The 22,583-nt window shown below is 41.9% G+C and overlaps 1 protein-coding gene across 1 annotated transcript in view; it reads right to left on the bottom strand.

Moving 5' to 3' along the window:
* slc2a9l2 (solute carrier family 2 member 9, like 2) overlaps positions 1 to 22,583 on the bottom strand; it is a 253,543-nt gene that overhangs the window by 122,869 nt on the left and 108,091 nt on the right. Inside the window, exons 8-9 of the mRNA XM_046310980.1 lie at positions 16,597 to 16,784; positions 14,358 to 14,468 (exon numbers count right to left, since the gene is read on the bottom strand). Of these exons, the coding sequence (XP_046166936.1) occupies positions 14,358 to 14,468; positions 16,597 to 16,784 (299 nt within the window). The remainder of the gene's footprint in view (positions 1 to 14,357; positions 14,469 to 16,596; positions 16,785 to 22,583) is intronic.

The following is a 22,583-nucleotide window of genomic DNA, read 5'->3' as shown; positions in this document are numbered from 1 at the left end:
TTACACTTTGTTTACGCCTACATGAATAATCATTTTATTTTTTTATTTTAAAGCATTGTAAAAAAAAACTGTCCAGTGGATGGTCGGTCTGTGGCCATGACTCTCTGTGAGTGGTTGCATTTCTCCTCCCTTATCCCTTGACTGTTTACAGGAACAATGGTGAGGTGTTTGCTCTGTCCCTGTACTATATTGCCCTTTAACCTCTGTAGCCTTCTGCCTGGTATGTTTTTTTATTATTTTTTTTATTTCACCTTTATTTAACCAGGTAGGCTAGTTGAGAACAGGTTCTCATTTGCAACTGCGACCTGGCCAAGATAAAGCATAGCAGTGTGAACAGACAACACAGAGTTACACATGGAGTAAACAATTAACAAGTCAATAACACAGAGAAAAAAAGGGGAGTCTATATACAATGTGTGCAAAAGGCATGAAGAGGTAGGCGAATAATTACAATATTGCAGATTAACACTGGAGTGATAAATGATCATGTACAGGTAGAGATATTTGGTGTGCAAAAGAGCAGAAAAGTAAATAAATAAAAACTGTGGGGATGAGGTAGGTGAAAATGGGTGTGCTATTTACCAATAGATTATGTACAGCTGCAGCGATCGGTTAGCTGCTCAGCTAGCTGATGTTTGAAGTTGGTGAGGGAGATAAAAGTCTCCAACTTCAGCGATTTTTGCAATTCGTTCCAGTCACAGGCAGCAGAGTACTGGAACGAAAGGCGGCCGAATGAGGTGTTGGCTTTAGGGATGATCAATGAGATACACCTGCTGGAGCGCGTGCTACGGATGGGTGTTGCCATCGTGACCAGTGAGCTGAGATAAGGCGGAGCTTTGCCTAGCATGGCCTTGTAGATGACCTGAAGCCAGTGGGTCTGGCGACGAATATGTAGCGAGGGCCAGCCGACTAGAGCATACAAGTCGCAGTGGTGGGTAGTATAAGGTGCTTTAGTGACAAAACGGATGGCACTGTGATAAACTGCATCCAGTTTGCTGAGTAGAGTGTTGGAAGCAATTTTGTAGATGACGTCGCCGAAGTCGAGGATCGGTAGGATAGTCAGTTTTACTAGGGTAAGCTTGGCAGCGTGAGTGAAGGAGGCTTTGTTGCGGAATAGAAAGCAGAATCTTGATTTGATTTTCGATTGGCGATGTTTGATATGGGTCTGGAAGGAGAGTTTGCAGTCTAGCCAGACACCTAGGTACTTATAGGTGTCCACATATTCAAGGTCGGAGCCATCCAGTGTGGTGATGCTAGTCGGGCATGCGGGTGCAGGCAGCGATCGGTTGAAAAGCATGCATTTGGTTTTACTAGCGTTTAAGAGCAGTTGGAGGCCACGGAAGGAGTGTTGTATGGCATTGAAGCTCAATTGGAGGTTAGATAGCACAGTGTCCAATGACGGGCCGAAAGTGTATACAATGGTGTCGTCTGCGTAGAGGTGGATCAGGGAATCGCCCGCAGCAAGAGCAACGTCATTGATATATACAGAGAAAAGAGTCGGCCCGAGAATTGAACCCTGTGGCACCCCCATAGAGACTGCCAGAGGACCGGACAACATGCCCTCCGATTTGACACACTGAACTCTGTCTGCAAAGTAATTGGTGAACCAGGCAAGGCAGTCATCCGAAAAACCGAGGCTACTGAGTCTGCCGATAAGAATATGGTGATTGACAGAGTCGAAAGCCTTGGCAAGGTCGATGAAGACGGCTGCACAGTACTGTCTTTTATCGATGGCGGTTATGATGTCGTTTAGTACCTTGTTTAACTTAACTTTAAGTATGGTATCTTTAAAGCTATTTTTTTTTTCTTTTTTTTTTTTCTAGTTGAGTATATTATTTATATTGCTTATATTATTTATAAAAGCAGGGTTTTGGTCATGCACCAGCAATGGCTTCGTGATCCCAGTCCATCTGGTGCTACGGCTTGAGAAACTTTACTTTACTACTGGTCCCTAAAGGCCTGGAACTTGTCTCACTGATGGTCACATCACTGCACTCAGGCCTCAGCACATGGACCACGAGCCATTATCAAGGCCATATTGGTAGGAGTGTGTGTGTGTGCCACTACTGGTTATGTTACAGAACTCAGCACCTTGGCGCTTGGACATTCAAGGGGACGTGTGTGCTTGTGTAAAAAAAAGGCCCACTGTCTCAAGTTGGTTTTATACACTTCAGGGCAATATTCATCCACACTACACTCATAGAAAAGGTTTTTTTGGCTGTCCGCATAGGAGAACCCTTCGAAGAACCCTTGTTGGTTCCAAGTAGAACCCTTTTGGGTTCCATGTAGAACCCTTCCCATAGAGGGTTCTACATGGAACCCAAAATGGTTCTACCTGGAACCAAAAATAATTTTACCTGGAACCAAAAAGGGTTCTCCCATCGGGACGGCCGAATAACCCTTTTTTATAAGAGTGTAGAGGCACGAGGTCAGAATTACTGGCCTCTAATAATTACATCTCTTTACCACATTGCAGTAACGACATTTCCCAATATCAAAACCTATGGAGGAAATGTGAAGTACATTAACATGCATAACTGCTTCATGGACTTGCAGACACTGAACTGTCTTCTCTTTGTGTCAACTGGCATAACCTCCTCGCCCTAGCAGAATGGTTTTAAAAATAAACCACCCTCCGTTCAAACTGCCCAGGCCTACATAGAAGGTCACTTATTATTAACACATATCCAGGGAATGACTCGTGGATGTTTGAGTTTGTTTTCCTTTTCCGGCCCCAGAGGGCACGCAGAGCGACGTTAAACCTGATTTGATGTGCCAGCACACACTCTACATGACATCATCACTCTGACACGCCCATAAGGTGTTTCCCCAGCAACGGAGGCAAACAGCAAAAGGGCGATGGCACACTGCATGACAATGGTGTGTGTGTGTGTGTATATGTGTTTGATAATTAGGTTATTAATGAAAACAAACATATTTATGCTTTAAATAGGCTGAAAGTTCAATATTTACAATATTTTCTGCTGTAACTGGGGTTGTTAATCATGCCCTGCAATGTGCTAATAGAAATGGAAATCATTTGAATAAGTACCAATGTATCATCCTTGACTCGAGAAGAATGGAACTTGATATTTATTTGTTGAAGTGAGTAACGTTACCACTTTACCCCCGCCTACATGTACATACCTACCTCAACTACCTCGTACATCGTGTGTTTTTATGTTCTTATTTAACTCTGCATCGTTGGGAAAGAGCTTTGGTAGTCAGCATTTCACTGTAAGGTCTACTGCACATGTTGAATTCGGCACATGTGACAAATAAAATTTGATTTGATAAACAATCCTATCCCAGAACATATACAAGACTTCAGGTTAAGACCGAACTCCAGCCTTTACTCAACAGTGGTTGATGACTCACTGTCGTTGCCTTCTGGCCTTTGCGGATCTGCTGGGTAAGGACAGCGGCATCAGGATATAAATATATCCGGAGACACAAACATACACCCTGCAAGTCCAATTAGAAACAAAGACGTCAGCAGCGGTTTTCTCAAGCCCAGTACATGCAAGCAATGATGCAGAAGTGGGCATGGAGCGCGTGCAGACAAATATCATCACTTGAACTTCAATACTAAGTCCAGTCCAGTACAGTAAATAATGAGTTGGTTCCTCTATCCTCTCGCTCCAGCTTATCCCACTCTACTGGAGAGCAACAGAGATGAACATTTTTGGCAGTATTAATGTGTAGAATTAAAGTTTAAATTCGAAAGAAAAATGATAAAAAGGAACAATGCTTTGATCTTAGATTAAAAGAGTGTGGCTGATGCTTCACAAAGCCTCGCAGTGGTTGACAGACCAAGATGAAAAGGGTTTCCTGTCTTATTTTTGCATGCACAACACAAGTTCAGTCTTGAATCATTTTCTCCTCAAAGCTATGTGGCATCGGACGTATTGCACGACACACAAACTTTATCTACAGTGCCTTCAGAAAGTATTCACACCTCGTGAACTTTTCCACATTTTGTTGTGTTATAGCCTGAATTTAAAATGTATTCAATTCAGATTTGTCGGTCACTGGCCTAGACACAAAAGGCAATAATGTTGAAGTGGAATTATGTTTTTAAATGTTGTTGTTTAAAAAATAATAATAATAAAGGAAAATATGAAATGTCTTGAAATGTCCATTAAGTATTCTACCATTTTGTTATGGCAAGCCTAAACATATTCAGGAGTAAAAATGTGCTTAACAAGTCACAATAAGTTGCATGAATTCACTCAATAATAGTGTTTTACATGATAAAAATGACTACCTCATCTCTGTACCCCACACATACAATTACCTGTAAGGTCCCTCAGTCAAGCACTGACTGGACACTGCAAATAGTCCGGGTAGCCATTTTATTAGCTGTTCAGGAGTCTAATACTTGGGTGCAGAAGCTTTTAAGAAGCCTTTTGGACCTAGACTTGGCGCTCCGGTACCGCTTGCCATGCAGTAGTAAAGAGAATGACTAGGGTGGCTGGAGTCTTTGGCAATTTTTAGGGCTGTAATCACAGCTGTAATTGTTGCCTAAGAAGCTTTTACAAAGTATTGACTCAAGGGTGTGAATACTTATGCAAATGCTATATTTCTGTATTTCATTGTCAATACATTTGCAAAAGATTCTAAAAACATGGCGTATTGTGTGTAGATTGTTGAGAAAAAAAAATATTTAGTCCATTTTGAATTCAAGCCGTAACACAACAAAATGTGGAATGAGTCAAGGGGTATGAATACTGAAGGCACAAAAAAATTTCACGAAGTTGTTTAACTTGGAATAGTGTGCACTCAAATGTTTCTCAGTCAGCACTTTAGTAGACTGGTTTCCACCAGAATCTAGCCGTATTGCGAGCGACCAATAAGTGACCACAGTCTAGAAACAGTCCTTAAAAGTTTCCACATCGATGAGTCAATAAAGGGATTGGACTTTATAGAATAAACTACAATTCTTATTCGCTACATCAATTTTTGGACTAATACATTCTTTAAAAATACCCATTGTTTAGTCCAACTGTTGTAACCCATCAGAACCCAAAATATAAGCTTGTTTTACTCAAATTTTGTAAACAATGTAGATGTAAATAAACACTATATAGCATCAAAACAAGGTTAAAACCATCATTTTGATATGGTCTTTCCTTGCATGCATAGTTCTGTCTATGAACTTGAGAGTTGTTACATTTCTCCAGGCCCAATCCATCAGATTTTTACCAAAACACAGGCGGGATGACCGCTTTGTTATTGTTTTAGTTAAGGATTCTAGCTTTTACATATAATTCTGGTAGTCGCAGACTGTTTGCTAAACTATAATTGTCAATGTTGCCCTATTTTATGATCAACATTACTGCAAAAACATAGCATCGTAAATCAAATCGTATTTGCCCCATGCAGCGAATACAACAGGTACAGACTTGCTTATGAGTCAATCGGCAGTTTAAAAACATTATACAAATAATAAATAGTAACATATAAAATAAACAAGAATGGAGCTCTATACAGGGAGTACCAGTACCAGATAAATGTGCAGAGGTACGAGATATTTGAGCTAGATATGTACATGAAGGCAGGGTAAAGTGACTAGGCTTCAAAATATATAATAAAGAAATGTAAAGAACAGAGTAGAAGTGGCAATTAATGTGTAAAAGTGTGTGTGTGTGTGTGTGTGTGTGTGTGCGTGCGTGCGTGTGTGTAAGTGAGCGTGTACATAGTGTGTATACTGTACATACACATGTGAGTGTGCATACAGTCAGTGCAAGACAGGGTCAGTGCAGATAGTCCGGGAAACCTTTTAATGAACAGTCTATGGCTCGGGTGGCTGGAGTCCTTGGCAATTTTGGGGAATAGCAATGGGATAATCCATACATTTACAGTGCCAATAATAACAATAAGCATTTATTTGGGCTGCAATCTGAGGTGAAGTTAGTTGCCGATTTCTGAGGCTGGTACCTCTACTGAACGTATTCTTTTTTTTCTTCACCTTTATTTAACCAGGTAGGCCAGTTAAGAACAAGTTCTCATTTACAACTGCGACCTGGCCAAGATAAAGCAAAGTAGTGTGACAAAAACAACAGAGTTACACATGGAATAAACAAACAGAGTCAATAACACAATATAAAAATATGTATACAGTGTGTGCAAATGAAGTAAGGATGAAGAACACCATCCCAACCATGAAGCACAGGTGTGGCAGCATCATGTTGAGGGGGTGCTATGCTGCAGGAGGGACTGGTGCACTTCACAAAATTGATGACACCATGAGGAACAAAAATTCTGTGGATATATTGAAGCAACATCTCAAGACATCAGTCAGGAAGTTGAAGCTTGATCGCAAATGGGTCTTCCAAATGGACAATGACCCCCCAAGCATACTTCCAAAGTTGTGGCAAAATGGCCTAAGGACAACAAAGTCAGGGTATTGGAGTGGCCATCACAAAGGCCTGACCTCAATCCCATAGAACATTTGTGGGCAGAACTGAAAAAGTGTGAGTGCAAGGAGGCCTACAAACCTGACTCAGTTACAACAGCTGTCAGGAGGAATGGGCCAAAATACACCAACTTATTGTGGGAAGCTTGTGGAAGGCTACCCAAAACAATTGACCCAAGTTAAACAATTTAAACGCAATGCTACCAAATACTAATTGAGTGCATTCTGACCCACTGGGAATGTGATGAAAGAAATGAAAGCTGAAATAAATCATTCTCAGCTATTTTTCTGACATTTCACGTTCTTAAAATAAAGTGGTGATCCTAACTGACCTAAGACAGGGAATTTTAACTAGGATTAAATGTCAGGAATTGTGAAAAACAGAGTTTAAATGTATTAGTTTAAGGTGTATGTAAACTTCCGACTTCAACTCTATACACCCCCCCCCCCCCCCCCCCACACACCGGATTCAGACATTGCTCATCCTTATATCTCTAAATTCCATTCTGTAACTTTTTAGATGTGTGTGTGTTAGATATTACTACTGGAGCTAGGAACACAAGCATTTTGGTACACCCGCAATAACATCTGCTAAATATGTGTATGCGACCAATAAGATTTGATCTCTTTTTCAGCATAACACCTCGTATCATCCTACCCTCCCTGCTCTTCTCTTCCATAATTACAGATCCTATCGTAATTTCCCTCGAGCAAAAGGACAGAAGTAAGATGCCGTCCCCAGTTCCCACACACTGCGTGTGTGTGTGTGCCAGCCTAGGAATACTCTTCCCCCAAACTAATTACCAGAAACCGTCACGAAGCGAACGCGCTCTTCTCCCTGACGTAACGTCAGTATTTGGGCTGCAGAGATGATCCACCCTCTGTGCGCACACAGAGAGAACTCCCAGGGGTTACAGTTAGCCTATTATGCACTGTAATTCCCACATAGGCGCATGTGCTTCCCCGTGTTACACCGCCAATGGCGTCATGATGAGAGATGCAAGCTCTCTTGCGTGGATAGTGTGATTTCTCGAGGCAGGAATAAGATGGAAATAAGAATGGTCCAATACATGTTGAAAAGCACAGTGTGTGTTATATAGTACATTCAGTTTTGGACGTATATCTATGATCATAAAATAGATTTTCAGGAGGATATTGCTCATCATGAATCAAATCATTGTTAGTGTGCGTTTATATGAGTGTTCCAAATGGCTGAGTGCAAAATGTTTTATCTATCAACCTTTGATGAATGTTGTTTGCTAGTGAGACCTTTATCATGGCGGGAAGTTTATGTTGATCTGTTACTCTGTCTTGGAGGATAATCACAGGCTGATGACAATGTTCCAATCTTGAGTTTGGAGTGACTGCAGGTGCCACACTCTCGGGTCATTTTTATGAACTTGTCTGCCGCGTGGCTTTTGAACAGAACTTGAGAAGACTGGGCTTCCGAGGATGGCACTGATAATAAACATTGAGTCTAATACTCAAGTCACAATGTCCCTGGATAATCTTTCTTATTCTCTGCTGTACATTTGGGGCAGTAGTGGGATTTTACCCCATTGGCTTATAAACACCAAGTGGGGCACTCAAGTTTAGAGTAGCAGAATATAGCTCCCAGAGCTGTGAGAATACAAGGTGCTCTTTGAGTACAAGTGCAGGGCACTGCACTTAAGAAACCATTTAGAGAAAAACAGCCACCACTTTGCCCCAAAATTAACTATTAATCAGCAATCTGGATAAAGGCCATGCGTTAAAACTCATTGGTAGTTTTTGGTAGTTATTTGCAAGTCAATTACTTCTTCTTTTCATATTTTCCTGTGTTACTAACAGCTAGCAGCAGTTTTCGTCTCTATATAGATTTCAAAATTGAATAGGGCCCTTCATGTTGTACACTCACAGTTTGCCCTTGTCACACTACTGTTCTGGGGACATGTGGCGAGTTCGATGGTACATGGAACTCTACTCAAAAACACTCGTTCCAGTTCAAGCGTTGCACTCATTCCAATTATTTGATCAAGAGACAACCCATTAGAACGCATCATGCATCAAAGACCCCCGCATGATTTGCAGTATTACACTCAGTTTTACACTCTGCTTCTGGCTTCACACATAAAAGCCCAAGGAGACTACAGTGACGCATACAAAAGTATTCTGAGGTGATAGTTATCCCAGCAGCACACACACATGCCACTGTGTTTCAAGGACTACAGAACCGTTCACTCCCACAGGGGAGCCGATGCAGAAGAATGCCTTAGAGTGGCGTAACCTTACAGAGAATATAAACCAACCAAGGCACTATAGAAAACTAACAGAAAACAAACAGTAGGTACATTCGATACTCTTACATTGGATCAACACGCGTCTGGTTGTATTTATCCACCATGACAATAGGCATGGGAATAACATGCCTCTTATAGCACGTCACGCAGAGCCATTATTAATAATACAATTAATTTGGTAACTTTAAACTGAAAGGAAGCTGGAAAAAAGACTACGCAACAGGAACATGCCTGAGGAAGGAAACATCAGCCCTGCAAGCAGCAAAAAGCACGCCTGCCTCTACTGTGCCAAGACCTCATATCTGACAACAAGGTATACCAGAAAAAAAGCCAAGCCTACTGTACACGTTGAGTTCACAGTCGGTCACTTACAAGATGTCAAATCAAATGTATTTATATAGCCCTTCTTACATCAGCTGATATCTCAAAGTGCTGTACAGAAACCCAGCCTAAAACCCCAAACAGCAAGCAATGCAGGTGTAGAAGCACGGTGGCTAGGAAAAACTCCCTCGAAAGGCCATGTGGAGTGGCCAGTCTTCTTCTGGCTGTGCCAGGTGGAGATTATAACAAAACATGGCCAAGACATGTTCATAAATGACCAGCATGGTGTCACGCCCTGGTCTTAGTATTTTGTGTTTTCTTTATGATTTTGGTTAGGCCAGGGTGTGACATGGGTTTATTATGTGGTGTGTATTGTCTTGGGGTTTTTGTAGGTATTATGATTGTGGCTTAGTGGGGTTATCTAGTATAGTCTATGGCTGTCTGGAGTGGTTCTCAATCAGAGGCAGGTGTTTATCGTTTGTCTCTGATTGGGAACCATATTTAGGCAGCCATATTCTTTGAATGTTTCGTGGGTGATTGTTCCTGTCTCTGTGTTAGTTTGCACCAGATAGGCTGTTTAGGTTTTTACGTTTGTTGTATTGTTTGTGTTTATTCGTTTTATTAAACATGTATCAAAATTACCACGCTGTATTTTGGTCCGCCTCTCATTCACCGCAAGAAAACCGTTACACATGGTCAAATAATAATAATAATCACAGCAGTTGTCGAGGGTGCAACAGGTCAGCACCTCAGGAGTAAATGTCAGTTGGTATGTACTCCAAATAAGTGGGGACTCAGATTTGGAGGTAGAGGGTAAATATTTATTATGAAGAACATTATTTCAACAGGATACCAAACTATGAAAAATCGAATGCTTAAATTGGAAATAATTATTACTCATCTCAGACATCGTGATCAAGGTACAATTTGGAAAATATGAATTCCCAAACCAGAGTTAGATAATGTGAAAGAGGATCGTAAAAGATCTCGTCTTTCAGCTAGCTTCTAATAAGAGGCACACGTCCCTGTATTTCAAAGCTACACAGTATGCATGCTTGGCATTTTCATGAGCTCTGCAAGTCAATAAACTGTTGAATGACAATGTGATGAGAAAAGGATTCAATCATAACCTAACACTAAACATTCCACATGATTGCTTATTTCGTCCACCAAATCAACTGGATGGACAGAGTACAGGAGAAAAGCTAAAATAGCAAAGGCAGAAAATGATGCTGTGATCGACTGTGTCAAGGAAAAGGACAGAGAGAACTTAACACATACATGATTTGATCACTTTCTTGTCACATAAAATGTTCCTACGCATCTGGAAATTCAAATTAGCCTCATGATTTAGATAGATTCAATGAAATCCCAATGAAATTCCATAGTTCTCTTTCTCTCCATGCAGGGCCAGTCTAGACATTTCAGACCAGGGCCTGCTAGTAAAATCCTTCTCTCTCTCTCTCTCTCTCTCTCTCGTTCTCTCTCTCTCTCTCTCTCTCTCTCTCTCTCTCTCTCTCTCTCTCTCTCTCTCTCTCTCTCTCTCTCTCTCTCTCTCTCTCTCTCTCTCTCTCTCTCTCTCTCTCTCTCTCTCTCTCTCTCTCTCTCTCTCTCTCTCTCTCTCTCTCTCTCTCTCTCTCTCTCTCTCTCTCTCTCTCTCTCTCTCTCTCTCTCTCTCTCTCTCTCTCTCTCTCTCTCTCTCTCTCTCTCTCTCTCTCTCTCTCTCTCTCTCTCTCTCTCTCTCTCTCTCTCTCTCTCTCTCTCTCTCTCTCTCTCTCTCTCTCTCTCTCTCTCTCTCTCTCTCTCTCTCTCTCTCTCTCTCTCTCTCTCTCTCTCTCTCTCTCTCTCTCTCTCTCTCTCTCTCTCTCTCTCGCTCAAACACTAAAGCTGCTCCTGGGCGGTTGAAGCTCCCGAACCCGAGAGGTTTAAGGCACTGCATCTCAGTACTAGAGGCATCACTACAGACCCTGGTTTGATCCCGGGCTGTATCACAACCAGCCATGATCAGGAGTCCCAAAGGACGGTGCACAATTGGCACAGCATCGTCCGGGTTCGGGGATGGTTTGGCCGGGGTAGGCCGGCATTGCTAAATAAGACATTACTCTTAACTGACTTGCCTAATTACATTTACAAATTTAAAATTAAGAAATGTGCTACTGCTACAGTAGAGCAAGGTTCTATTTCTTGTATCTGAAATGTATCCACGCACATCAACAACCGTTGTTTTATATATACTGAACAAAAATATAAACGTGGAAAGTGTTGGTCCCGTATTTCATGTGCTGAAATAAAAGATCCCAGAAATGTTCCATTCGCACAAAAAGCGTATTTCTCAAAAAATGTTGAGCACAAATTTGTTTATATACCTGTTAGTGAGTATTTCTCCTTTACCAAACTAATCCATCCACCTGATAGGTGTGGCATATCAAGAAGCTGATTAAACAGCTTGATCCCTACACAGGTGCACCTTGTGCTAGGGACAATAAAAGGCCACTCTAAAATGAACAGTTTTGTCACACAACGCCACAGATGTCTCAAGTTTAGAAGAATCGTGCAATTGCAGTAATGTCCACCAGAACCGTTGCCAGATACTTGAATGTAAATTTATCTAACATAAGCCGCCTCCAGTGTCGTTTTAGAGAATTTGGCAGTACGTACAACTTTTGATTTTCCCATGATGTCAAGCAAAAGAGGCCCTGAGTTTGAAGGTAGACCTTGAAATACATCCACAGGTACACCTCCAATTGACTCAAATAATGTCAATTAGCCTACCAGAAGCTTCTAAAGCCATGACATAATTTTATGGAATTTTCCAAGCTGTTTAAAGGCACAGTCAACTTAGTGTATGTACACTTCTGACCCACTGGAATTGTGATACAGTGAATTATAAGTTGGAAAAATTACTTGTGTTATGCACAAAGTAGATGTCCTCACCGACTTGCGTTTGTGTTTGAAAAACGTGTTTGTGTTTGAAAAACAAGTTTTAATGACGCCAACCTATGTGTATATTTTGTTGGATATATATACATACATACATACATACATACTGTACATATACATATTTTGAAAATATATGTTCCTTTATTATTTCCTGCAAACACTCCCCTAATTGTAGTAAACTAATAAACAACACGTAGGCTTCTACTTCCAGTTTATACATACTATATACATTTTACACTCAATCTATTTTACAGCTCCATTCAACCCCTCCCATCTATCTCTTAACCCCATCCATATAGGATTTCTATTTGCCATATATTTTCAACTGTGCTGTGATGCTTCACAAACGTTCTGAACCTTTTTATTCTCAGTTTCTACAGATTCTAATTTTAAAAAATTTAAAAAATTGCTAAAAGTATTATTATATTATTGATCGATTGACTATGACTTTAAGTCACCCAGTACTGCTATCTGCAACATTAGCTCCAGGTAAATGTTGCAATTCAGCCATTTCTTTAATGGAAGCAAATGGAACGAAACAGGGATAAACATACCTGAATTTGTCCAAAATAAATTATCCAACTGTTGGACTAATGATTACATCTTAGATCAGCTAAATGCAGGAAAGAATGTGCAAGGTGGTATTGAATGTATCATGAGTATCATGTAGTAGCCTAAACATATCGGTTTTACATTGAGCTGGGTGAATAGAATATGGAATACAATAAGCAGTAATAGAAATAAGGCCATGCTCATTAAAAAAGTCCTCCCTCATCTTAAACATCACCTACCGCCACTGGCCTAAAGTATAGCCTACTGTATGTAGCCTATCAAAACGAATTGCCCACATAGGCCGTTAATATAAGATATAAAGACAAGATGAAATTGAGAATAGTGAGGTAGCATAGGGAATGGAGCATGAACTAGAGCGACTGACTTTTTAAAAAAAAACACGCAAAAAACGCAGCCCATGTGAAGCAAGTGAAGGCTTAACTGAATGAACAACAGAGAAAATGCTATATCAAAGTTTGTTAAAATAGTTTGGGGAACGGCCTATTTGATGGCATATTTAATGGACGGTGTCAAAACCGATAAGTTTTGTGTTTCCCCGTCTGAGTTGATATGCTGATTTGAGCTGATGGCCCATCAGTTGATTGACAGCTGATTGAACAGCTTGTTGACCAGATGATTTGACCATCCCCACTCCTGCAATTCCCTCCAACCCTGTCTCTTTAATCATGTGACAATCATTATCATTCACTATTGTGATCACATTGATTGGATGAATATAAATTGATACAATGATAAAATCCAAACTAATTCACAACAATTGTAAAAATGAAAATGATTTAATTGCATGTACAGTTTACTATTATTCTCAGTTGTATTTGCAATTTTGTTGAGCTGAGACCCTTTTCTTTGACGTGTAAATTATCAGACTATTTGTTTTATTTCTTTAAGTAAATGCAATTAACTTGTAGGCCTAAGCAACCTTCCTAATGTGGAGGACGAGCTCTCTGCAAAAAAACAGCCTCGTCCGACCATGTTTCGCAGAGTGTTCAGTAGCTGCATGTAGCCTACAGTAGGCTTCTTGAAATGTCACCCAGTGGACCTGCAGTCTAAGGTACAATGTAGGTAGTAGGTAGGCTATAGTACTGTATTGTACACAAATCACCTATTCTAGCTGCACCCTGGTGGCAATTCTACATATTTATTTAGACATTATTTTACTCCTCTGACGATACGGGTCAAATTAAGATCCAACATCTGTATAGGGCTAGGATTAGATTTACAGTAAGGGATCGGGTTGGTGGAAAACTGGTTGAACAATTATAAACCATCTGTAAGAAATGGTAAACAAAAGTATAACAAATTAACCCCAGATAGGAGAGAAAGGGGAGTATTTCATGGTCTGCTTATCTATTCAGATTGGGAACAAAAACAGAGGAAATATAACTGAAAAAGCCCTGGGAAATTAATTCCTATCACTGGCTATGTGGTTCATGCAGGGAAGAGGTCAAATTGGGCAAGGATAACATTTGCGAAAATCCCATCTTCTAAATGACAAATGGAGTAAAATAAACTATGGTTCAATGATGACAAACACATACTAGACGAAATGAATCCGGTTTCACACAAAATGTTGAAGTGAACAAGTAACTCAGAAATTATGGGTTGCTGTCCGGTGACAGAGAGTTGCACAATATGACTCTGAGGTCAATGCCTGGACACTGAAAGGACTGGTTATTCACAGGTTCCTGTGTAGCCTATTTACTCACCTGCAATGACGCTGACTAATGTCAAGACAACTTGGAGCATTTTGCTGAACATGGTGGTGTGCGTGTGTATAAATGTGAGCTTTTAGTTGTTTTTAAGATTGCCTGAGAGGTTTTACTCACTGACACAATGGCAGCCAGCGTTTCTATTCCGCCTGTGCTGAGGACGATGTATGGGATCACATTCTCTGCAAAGCCCGAGTCCCTCAAGATCCCATTGGTGTAGTACCAGATCTGTCAAGAGATAACAATGATCAACAAATACCACCGCATCAAAAGTGTGGGCATTTTAGGCCACATCAAAGCTTTGGCCTGCATGTGCTCATATCGCTTGTACACCACCCATATCAATAAATAAATGTGAATAAATGATATCCCACACCAACTGAACCCATTGAAAACGACCCTGATATCAAATAGCATTTAACCATTGAAATGGATGTATAGAGATGAATGCCTTTTTAAATATCAGTTTCAGAATTAAAGCCGTCCAGTGCCAAGTAGTTGGAATAGGCAGAAAATATAGAAAAGATGGCATAAATATCAATTCACCCACCAAGGTCAGGAGCAGGGGAATTCAACTGTAATGGGTGCGTGCTGGTGGCAGAGAAGTCAGGCGCAGGAGAACGAACTCGGTATAAACGGAGTCGTTTAATAAGTGCTCACAAAACCCAGAAAACCAAAATATACAAAATAATAAAAGTGGGTACAAAACCCGTCGCACACCAGAACATAACATACAATCAAACAATCACCGACAAGGACATGAGGGGAAACAGAGGGTTAAATACACAACATGTAATTGATGGGATTGGAACCAGGTGTGAAGGAAGACCAGACAAAACCAATGGAAAATTAAAAATGGCGAGAAGGTCGGCAACGTCGACCGCCGAACACCGCTCCGACATCAACACTGATTTGCGCCATTGCGTTTAAAATCTGCATAATTTATTGAGACTTTCACATTGCAGGTTAGAAATAAATGCCTTTACACTATTGAGTTATTTGTCCTACAAAAACGAAAGGGATAGCAACACCCCCAAGAATGTAAAACCAATGCTATGCCAGTAAATTTTTAAGTCAAAGAACATTATTACCGGCTCAATTTGAAGATAAACGCCACATTCCAACAAAAGCGATTGGTGGCACTGGCATATTCCTATTTTAAAGGTCCAGTGAATGAGGAGCTAGTAAGAGCCTTGTACAGTAACTACGCCAGTGAGGATACAGCTACTAAATTAAATAGAACACTTAAAAATGTTCTCTATGGATACATCCCTGTCCTTTAAATTGCAAGCTCAATCTCCTGTCTGTCTTACGGGCCGGAAAGAAATGCCAATTACGGTGCAAAGGTCGATTAGTGATTTAATTAAGCCACAAGTTCCATTTGTTCTTGTTCAGCTGTGTCCTTGGATTGATACTAATCGAGCCTTTTCATTGTGAGCCCTCATGTTCATACACTGTCATCAGCATCTCATTCCTTCTATCTTGTTCCTATCACACAGCAAAGTCACCAGTAATGCATTCGTAATGAAGTTTATTGGGAAAAATTGCGTGTGAAGTTCTGTGACTATATGGCAATATATCTAAAAGAAAATCTTAATTTAAATTCCTGAAAACAGTTTTTTTCTTTGGAGGGGGAGACGTTTTTCGAGGACTGGTAAATGAATAAGCACATCGAGCATTGATGCAATAGATTGCATACTCCCATAAATCCCAGGAAGCGTCTTGCATAAACTTGCATGAATAATTCAGCAAGTTCAAATAACATCTAGACGTTTGTCTGTGAAAGGAGATTATTATCTATCAGTAGGAGTTTTTCCCCCCCTGACTGTCACCATCTTAATAACACTTCCATCTCAACTACTGCTGCTGGAGAGCCAAGCCACTTATTAGTCATTCCATTGTTAGATTAAAATGTATATATATATATATATATATATATATATATATATATATTAAAATGTTTACCCCCTTTTCTCCCCAATTTCGAACTTGTCTCATCGCTGCAACTGAGTCATGCGTCCTCCGAAACATGACCCACCAAACCGCACTTCTTAACACCCGCCTGCTTAACCCGGAAGCCAGCCGCACCAATGTGTCGGCGGAAACACCGTTCAACTGACGACCGAGGTTAGCCTGCAGGCGCCCAACCCGCCACTAGGAGTCACAAAAGCGCTATGAGCCAAATAAAGCCCCCCCCCCCCCCCGGTCAAACCCAAGCTAAATGGAGGTTGGATGAAGTGCATCTCTGATGGAACAAATAACCCCCAATATTAATACCTTCAAATGCACTGGAATTTTTTTTAAATCAGAGAACTGTACACTCAATTATCAGAGATGAGAGAAAGCTGCCACTTACGGCATTCAGGCCACACAGCTGGTAGCAGGCCATGGTGACTATGACGGTGATGACCTGCCAGCGCAAGGCGGGGTTAAGCAGGAGCTCAGTGACAGACGCCATGTGCAGGGTGTTCTGGGCCCGACCCTCAGCGTGCACCTCCTCCAACTCTTTGGACACGTCCTTCTTGCCTAGGAAGGCCCTGAAGGCTGAGACACACACACACACACACACACAATGACTCCCAAAGTGCTTATTATATTGAACAAAGACCAAGTTGTGGTTTGACTTGTTTGTTAAGTTGAACAGGTAATAATTGGTCACTTCTGTACGTGGTACATACTTTTTACACGTGTTTTCTTTTACCTTTTTGTTCAACCCATCATCACCTTGACATAACCAACTTTGGGAAAAAAATTGTATTTACTGGTAAAAGAAAACCTGGTGTTGAGAAACACTGCAGTGACCGGAAACAGATTTCAACTGTAAAGCTTTGTATAATTGAACATGTTTCTGTCACGCCTTGGTCATTGTAATTTGTGTTTTTCGTTATATATTTTGGTCAGGCCAGGGTGTGACATGGGTTTATGTGTTGGGTTCGTATTGGGGTTTTATTAGCATTGGGATTGTGTATGATTAGGGGTGTGTCTAGTTAGGCTTGGCTGCCTGAGGCGGTTCTCAATTGGAGTCAGGTGATTCTCGTTGTCTCGGATTGGGAAACGTATTTAGGTAGCCTGAGTTCACTTTGTAATTTGTGGGTGTTTGTTCCTGTCTCTGTGTTGTAGTCACCAGATAGGCTGTAATTAGTTTCACGTTCCGTTCTGTTGTTTTTGTATTTAGTTTCAGTTATTTCATGTACCGCGATTCTTTCATTAAAGTCATGACTAACCTACACGCTGCATTTCGGTCCGACTCTCTTTCTTCAACAGACGAACGCCGTTACAGAAACACCCACCTCTCACGGACCGAGCAGCATGTAACTGGCAACGACGTAGATAACTGGCAGGAGCTAAAGGAGGACGTTATAATCGACAGGTGGGCGGCCGACCCAGAGAGAGTGCAGGCGCCCGCCTGGGATTCGCTTCAGCAGTGCAAAGAGGGCTATAGACGAATGGAGTCTAAAAGGAAAACACGGCGACGCAGAGCGAAAACCGAAAGTAACCCCCAATTATTTATTGGGGGAGAGCGCAGAGAGAGAGTGGCTGAGTCAGGAGCAAGACCTGAGCCTACTCTCCCTGTTTATCGTGAAGAGCAGTTGCAGTGGGAGAGGCTGCACCACTTGGAGATTTGGACATGGGAGGAGGAATTAGATGGTAAAGGACCCTGGGCTCAGCCTGGAGAATATCGCCGTCCCAAGGAAGAAATAGATGTGGCTAAAGCGGAGAGGCGCTGGTATGAGGAGGCAGCACGGCGACGCGGTTGGAAGCCGGAAAAGCAGCCCAAAAAAAATTATTGGGGGAGGCTAGAAGGGAGAATAGTTATGCCAGGTAGGAGACCTGCGCAAACTCCTGTGCTCACCGTTGGGCTAGAGAGACCGGGCAGGCACCGTGTTATGCTATGGAGCGCACGGTGTTTCCAGTGCGGGTGCAGAGCCAGGTGCGGCACATACCAGCCCTTCCTATTGGCCGGGCTAGAGTGGGCATCGAGCCAGGTAAGCTTGGGCAGGCTCGGTGCTCAAGAGCTCCAGTGCGCCTGCACGATCCGGTCTATCCAGAGCCACCTCTACACACCAGTCCTCCGGGAGCAGCTCCCCCCACCAGGCTTCCTGTGCGTGTCCTCGATCCAGTACCACCAGTTCCAGCACCACGCACCAGGCCTCCAGTGCGCCTCGCCTGTTTAGCGCAGCCAGAGCTTTTATCCTCTCCTGCGCTGCCGGAGTCTCCCGTCTGCCCAGCGCCGCCTGTGCTCCCAGTCTGCCCAGCGCCGCCAGTGCTCCCAGTCTGCCCAGCGCCGCCAGTGCTCCCAGTCTGCCCAGTGCTCCCAGTCTGCCCAACGCCGCCAGTCTGCCCAGCGCCGCCAGTCTGCCCAGCGTCGCCAGTCTGCCAGGATCCACCAGAAGTGCCAGTCTGCCAAGATCCACCAGAAGTGCCAGTCAGCCATGATCTTCTAGATCGGCCAGACAACCTGAATCTTCCAGTTCCGCCAGCCAGCCAGGATTTACCGGAGCCTACTACCTGCCTGAGCTTCATCTCAGTACTGGGCTTCCTCTCAGTACTGGGCTTCCTCTCAGTACTGGGCTTCCTCTCAGTACTGGGCTTCCCCCTCAGTCCCGGGCTTCCCCTCAGTCCCGGGCTGCCCCTCAGTCCCAGGCTGCTTCTGTCCCGGCTGCCCCTTTGTCCCAAGCTGCCCCTCTGTCCCAAGCTGCCCCTCTGTCCCGAGCTGCCCCTCTGTCCCGAGCTGCCCCTCTGTCACGAGCTGCTCCTCAGTTATGTGTGGATCTGGGTGAGGACTATTAGGCCATGGTCGGCGGAGAAGGTGGATTATCCCAGGACGCGAAGGGGAGGAAATAGGACATTAATTGAGTGGGGTCCACGCCCCGAGCCAGAACCGCCACCATGGACAGACGCCCACCCGGACCCTCCCTATGCTCTTGAGGTGCGTCCGGGAGTCCGCACCTTAGGGGGGAGGTTCTGTCACGCCTTGGTCATTGTAATTTGTGTTTTTCGTTATATATTTTGGTCAGGCCAGGGTGTGACATGGGTTTATGTGTTGGGTTCTTATTGGGGTTTTATTAGCATTGGGATTGTGTATGTCTAGTTAGGCTTGGCTGCCTGAGGCGGTTCTCAATTGGATTCAGGTGATTCTCGTTGTCTCGGATTGGGAACCGTATTTAGGTAGCCTGAGTTCACTTTGTAATTCGTGGGTGTTTGTTCCTGTCTCTGTGTTGTAGTCACCAGATAGGCTGTAATTAGTTTCACGTTCCGTTCTGTTGTTTTTGTATTTAGTTTCAGTTATTTCATGTAGCGCGATTCTTTCATTAAAGTCATGAGTAAGCATTTCGGTCCGACTCTCTTTCTTCAACAGACGAATGCTGTTACAGTTTCTAGCATCACATGCTTTAACTTTATGCCAAATTTGCAATAACCCTACAGTATATACTGTATAGTCTTGCAAAACTTCACGGGTGACAGAAAACAAGTTTGGACAACACTGACTGTTGAAATTTGTTTAACTGAACAGGCCTACCTGTGATTTAATTACATGCCAAATTTGCATTTGTGTAACGGATTGCACAGGCTTTATTTTTCTGTAGGGAGATTATAAACAGTGACATTGTTCATTGACTATTTTGTGTTCAATAGGATAAGTGTGTTGCTATGTAAGACAGTACTGGAACCTGAGCCCTTTCACAGCACGCAGAGTGATACACACAACAAAGGGGCCTTATCGAGACCAGACAGACTCTGTGAAACAACATTAGGCTGTTAGTGGAGAGATCTCACCAGGGTATTATCAGTACAGAACCCCATGCCGTGATCTCAGCTAGATCTATGAAAATGTGTAAATGTTTAGAGGCTGACAAAGAGGGACCAAGAGAATGGCGGTAAAGAGGAGATGAAATACAATTCAATGCAGCTTTATTTTGTGCAAATGCTTCTCACATTGCCATTATCACAGAGCACTTGACAAAAGGAAAGAGGAATTTGAGAGCAACAACTTGAGGGCGAAAAACATAATGCTTTCATAATAAGTTCCTTATAACAACGGCATAGCTCCAATCCTAATGCCTTAGGACAATTTATGAAGAAGCCATTTATGGCGATGACAACCTATCACTACGTACAGACATGTGTTGCATTCTCATTGCAGCATGATGTCAGACTTAGGCCAGGCAGCTTCATACTGATAGTTTTCAAACTCCAGTAAATCTCTACACAGAATGTATATAGTAAAGAGGCCACGTTGAAGACTATAAATAAGGCAAGGAGATAGGAAAGCAAAAGGGAATGAGGGAACAGAACACCCTGTGTCTGACTAGCATCACGCTGGGCTAGTGATTGTGAATATAAATCTAATGGCAGGATTTAGTGACAGCAGTGGTCTGTACCTGCCAACCTACAGTGGTTCCACCTTTAAAAGTTGTGTCATACTGTGGCACACCGTGCGTGCTGCTGCAGAATTCTGTGGCACGTCATTTAATTGTCAGACATTTTTCCTGTTACTGCAAGCTATTGCTAGTTTGACCACCAGAGGGCATCTTTGACAAGCATTTGATAGTATTCCGTATTGGCATTATAGAATTTAAAACATTTTTGTAAAACATAGTATATGGGATTGTTTTTAAGAAATTTGATATTATGGTGTTTCTATTCAGAGAAAAACGAAACCCTTGGGGTTCCCGTTAGTATGGAATGGAAAATATAGCGCTGTACAACGTGACGGTCAGGAGTAGGCCACAGGATTGGAGGATTCTAAATTGTTTGCCTTCATTAGACAACTTTGTTCCAATATTTCTGTAAATCAGTGATATTTATTCCCATAGAAATTTGTTATAGATCCATAACTAAATCAACATCTGCATTTTGAAAGTGTACTTTTTATCAATATTATTATTAAGAAAATGTGTCTATTTATTTATTAGGCTACTGTGCAATCTACAATACATACTGTAGTAAACATGGGAAAGTGCCTAATTCCTTACATAAGGGAGAGTGGTCCATGTCTGTACTACAAAATGTGTGGCACGTGGGAGACCGGTGTTATTTCATAGTTGTGATGTCTTCACTATTATTCTACAATGTAGAAAATAGTTTTAAAAAATAAAGAAAATCCTGGAATGAGTAGGTGTGTCCAAACTTTTGATTAATACTTTCTTAATCAATTTGATTCAAATTATATTTTTTCTATTCCAAGAAAAACGAAAAACCCTCTGGGTTTCCATTAGGATGGAATGGAATGGAAAATATGGCATTGTACAACGTGCAGTACAGTACTGGGCTATTTAGCTAAAGAATACCCGCAGTGCACGAGGAAGGAGTAGGCTGTCCTTGTAAATAAGAATTTGTTCTTAACTGACTTGCCTAGTTAAATAAAGGTTACGCTAAGGGCATAACATTTCTGCACCCTAATTTTCAATATATTGTCTAACCAATACCCAAACGGAGATTAAGTGAAAATAAAAATCTCATTGATTTATCAAGACCAGTCCCCATGTTTGCCTCAGAGCAGCCGAAACGGTGCAAAAATAGTTGTAGGCTTTTGCTTCTAACTTTTATATGCTCTTTAAATAAATAAGACCTACACCATTTTTAACAGCATATTACTCAACACTAGTAAGACTCATTTCGCCTATGGTAGGCCTACAGTATATCGGGAGGGGGGATGTAATGACGTGACTCTCCGCCAATAATTACATTTAGAGGATTGGAGGACTCTAAATTAATATCTATGGGGCATTTTCCATTAGGATCATTGGTAGTATCATGTTGCATACATTTAAAACCTTTTCTCCATTCACAATGTCCTCTTCTGAACAGCTACACAAACACAGAGTTTAAGGCACAGTAAATGGTATTGTATTAGCTCTCGACTAAATGGCAATTGACAAGATTAAGATAGTCCCCCCCAAAAAAAAAAAAATCTAAAAGAAGTTTGTTCTGCAGTGTCTGTCCTATATTGGAGAGATAGAAGTAAGATCACGAAAAAAACATTGACATGGAGGTACCCTTCCCCAGATCTGTGCCTCGAACACAATCCTGTCTCGGAGCACTACGGACAATTAATCCGACCTCATGGCTTGGTTTTTGCTGTGACATGCACTGTCAACTGTGGAACCTTATATAGACAGGTGTGTGCCTTTCTAAATAATATCTAATCAATTGCATTTACCACAGGTGGACTCAAATCAAGTTGCAGAAACATCTCAAGGATGATAAATGGAAACAGGATGCACCTGAGCTCAATGTGATGTCTCACAGCAAAGGTCTGAATACTTATGTAAATAATGTATCTGTTTTTTATTTTTAATACATTTGCAAACATTGCTAAGAAACAGTTTGCCTTTTTTT

The sequence above is a fragment of the Oncorhynchus gorbuscha genome, linkage group LG18 (genome assembly GCF_021184085.1).
Source record: "Oncorhynchus gorbuscha isolate QuinsamMale2020 ecotype Even-year linkage group LG18, OgorEven_v1.0, whole genome shotgun sequence".
NCBI lineage: Eukaryota > Metazoa > Chordata > Actinopteri > Salmoniformes > Salmonidae > Oncorhynchus > Oncorhynchus gorbuscha.
The sequence above is the reverse complement of the archived record's forward strand: the minus strand, read 5'-3'. Positions and strand labels throughout refer to the sequence as shown.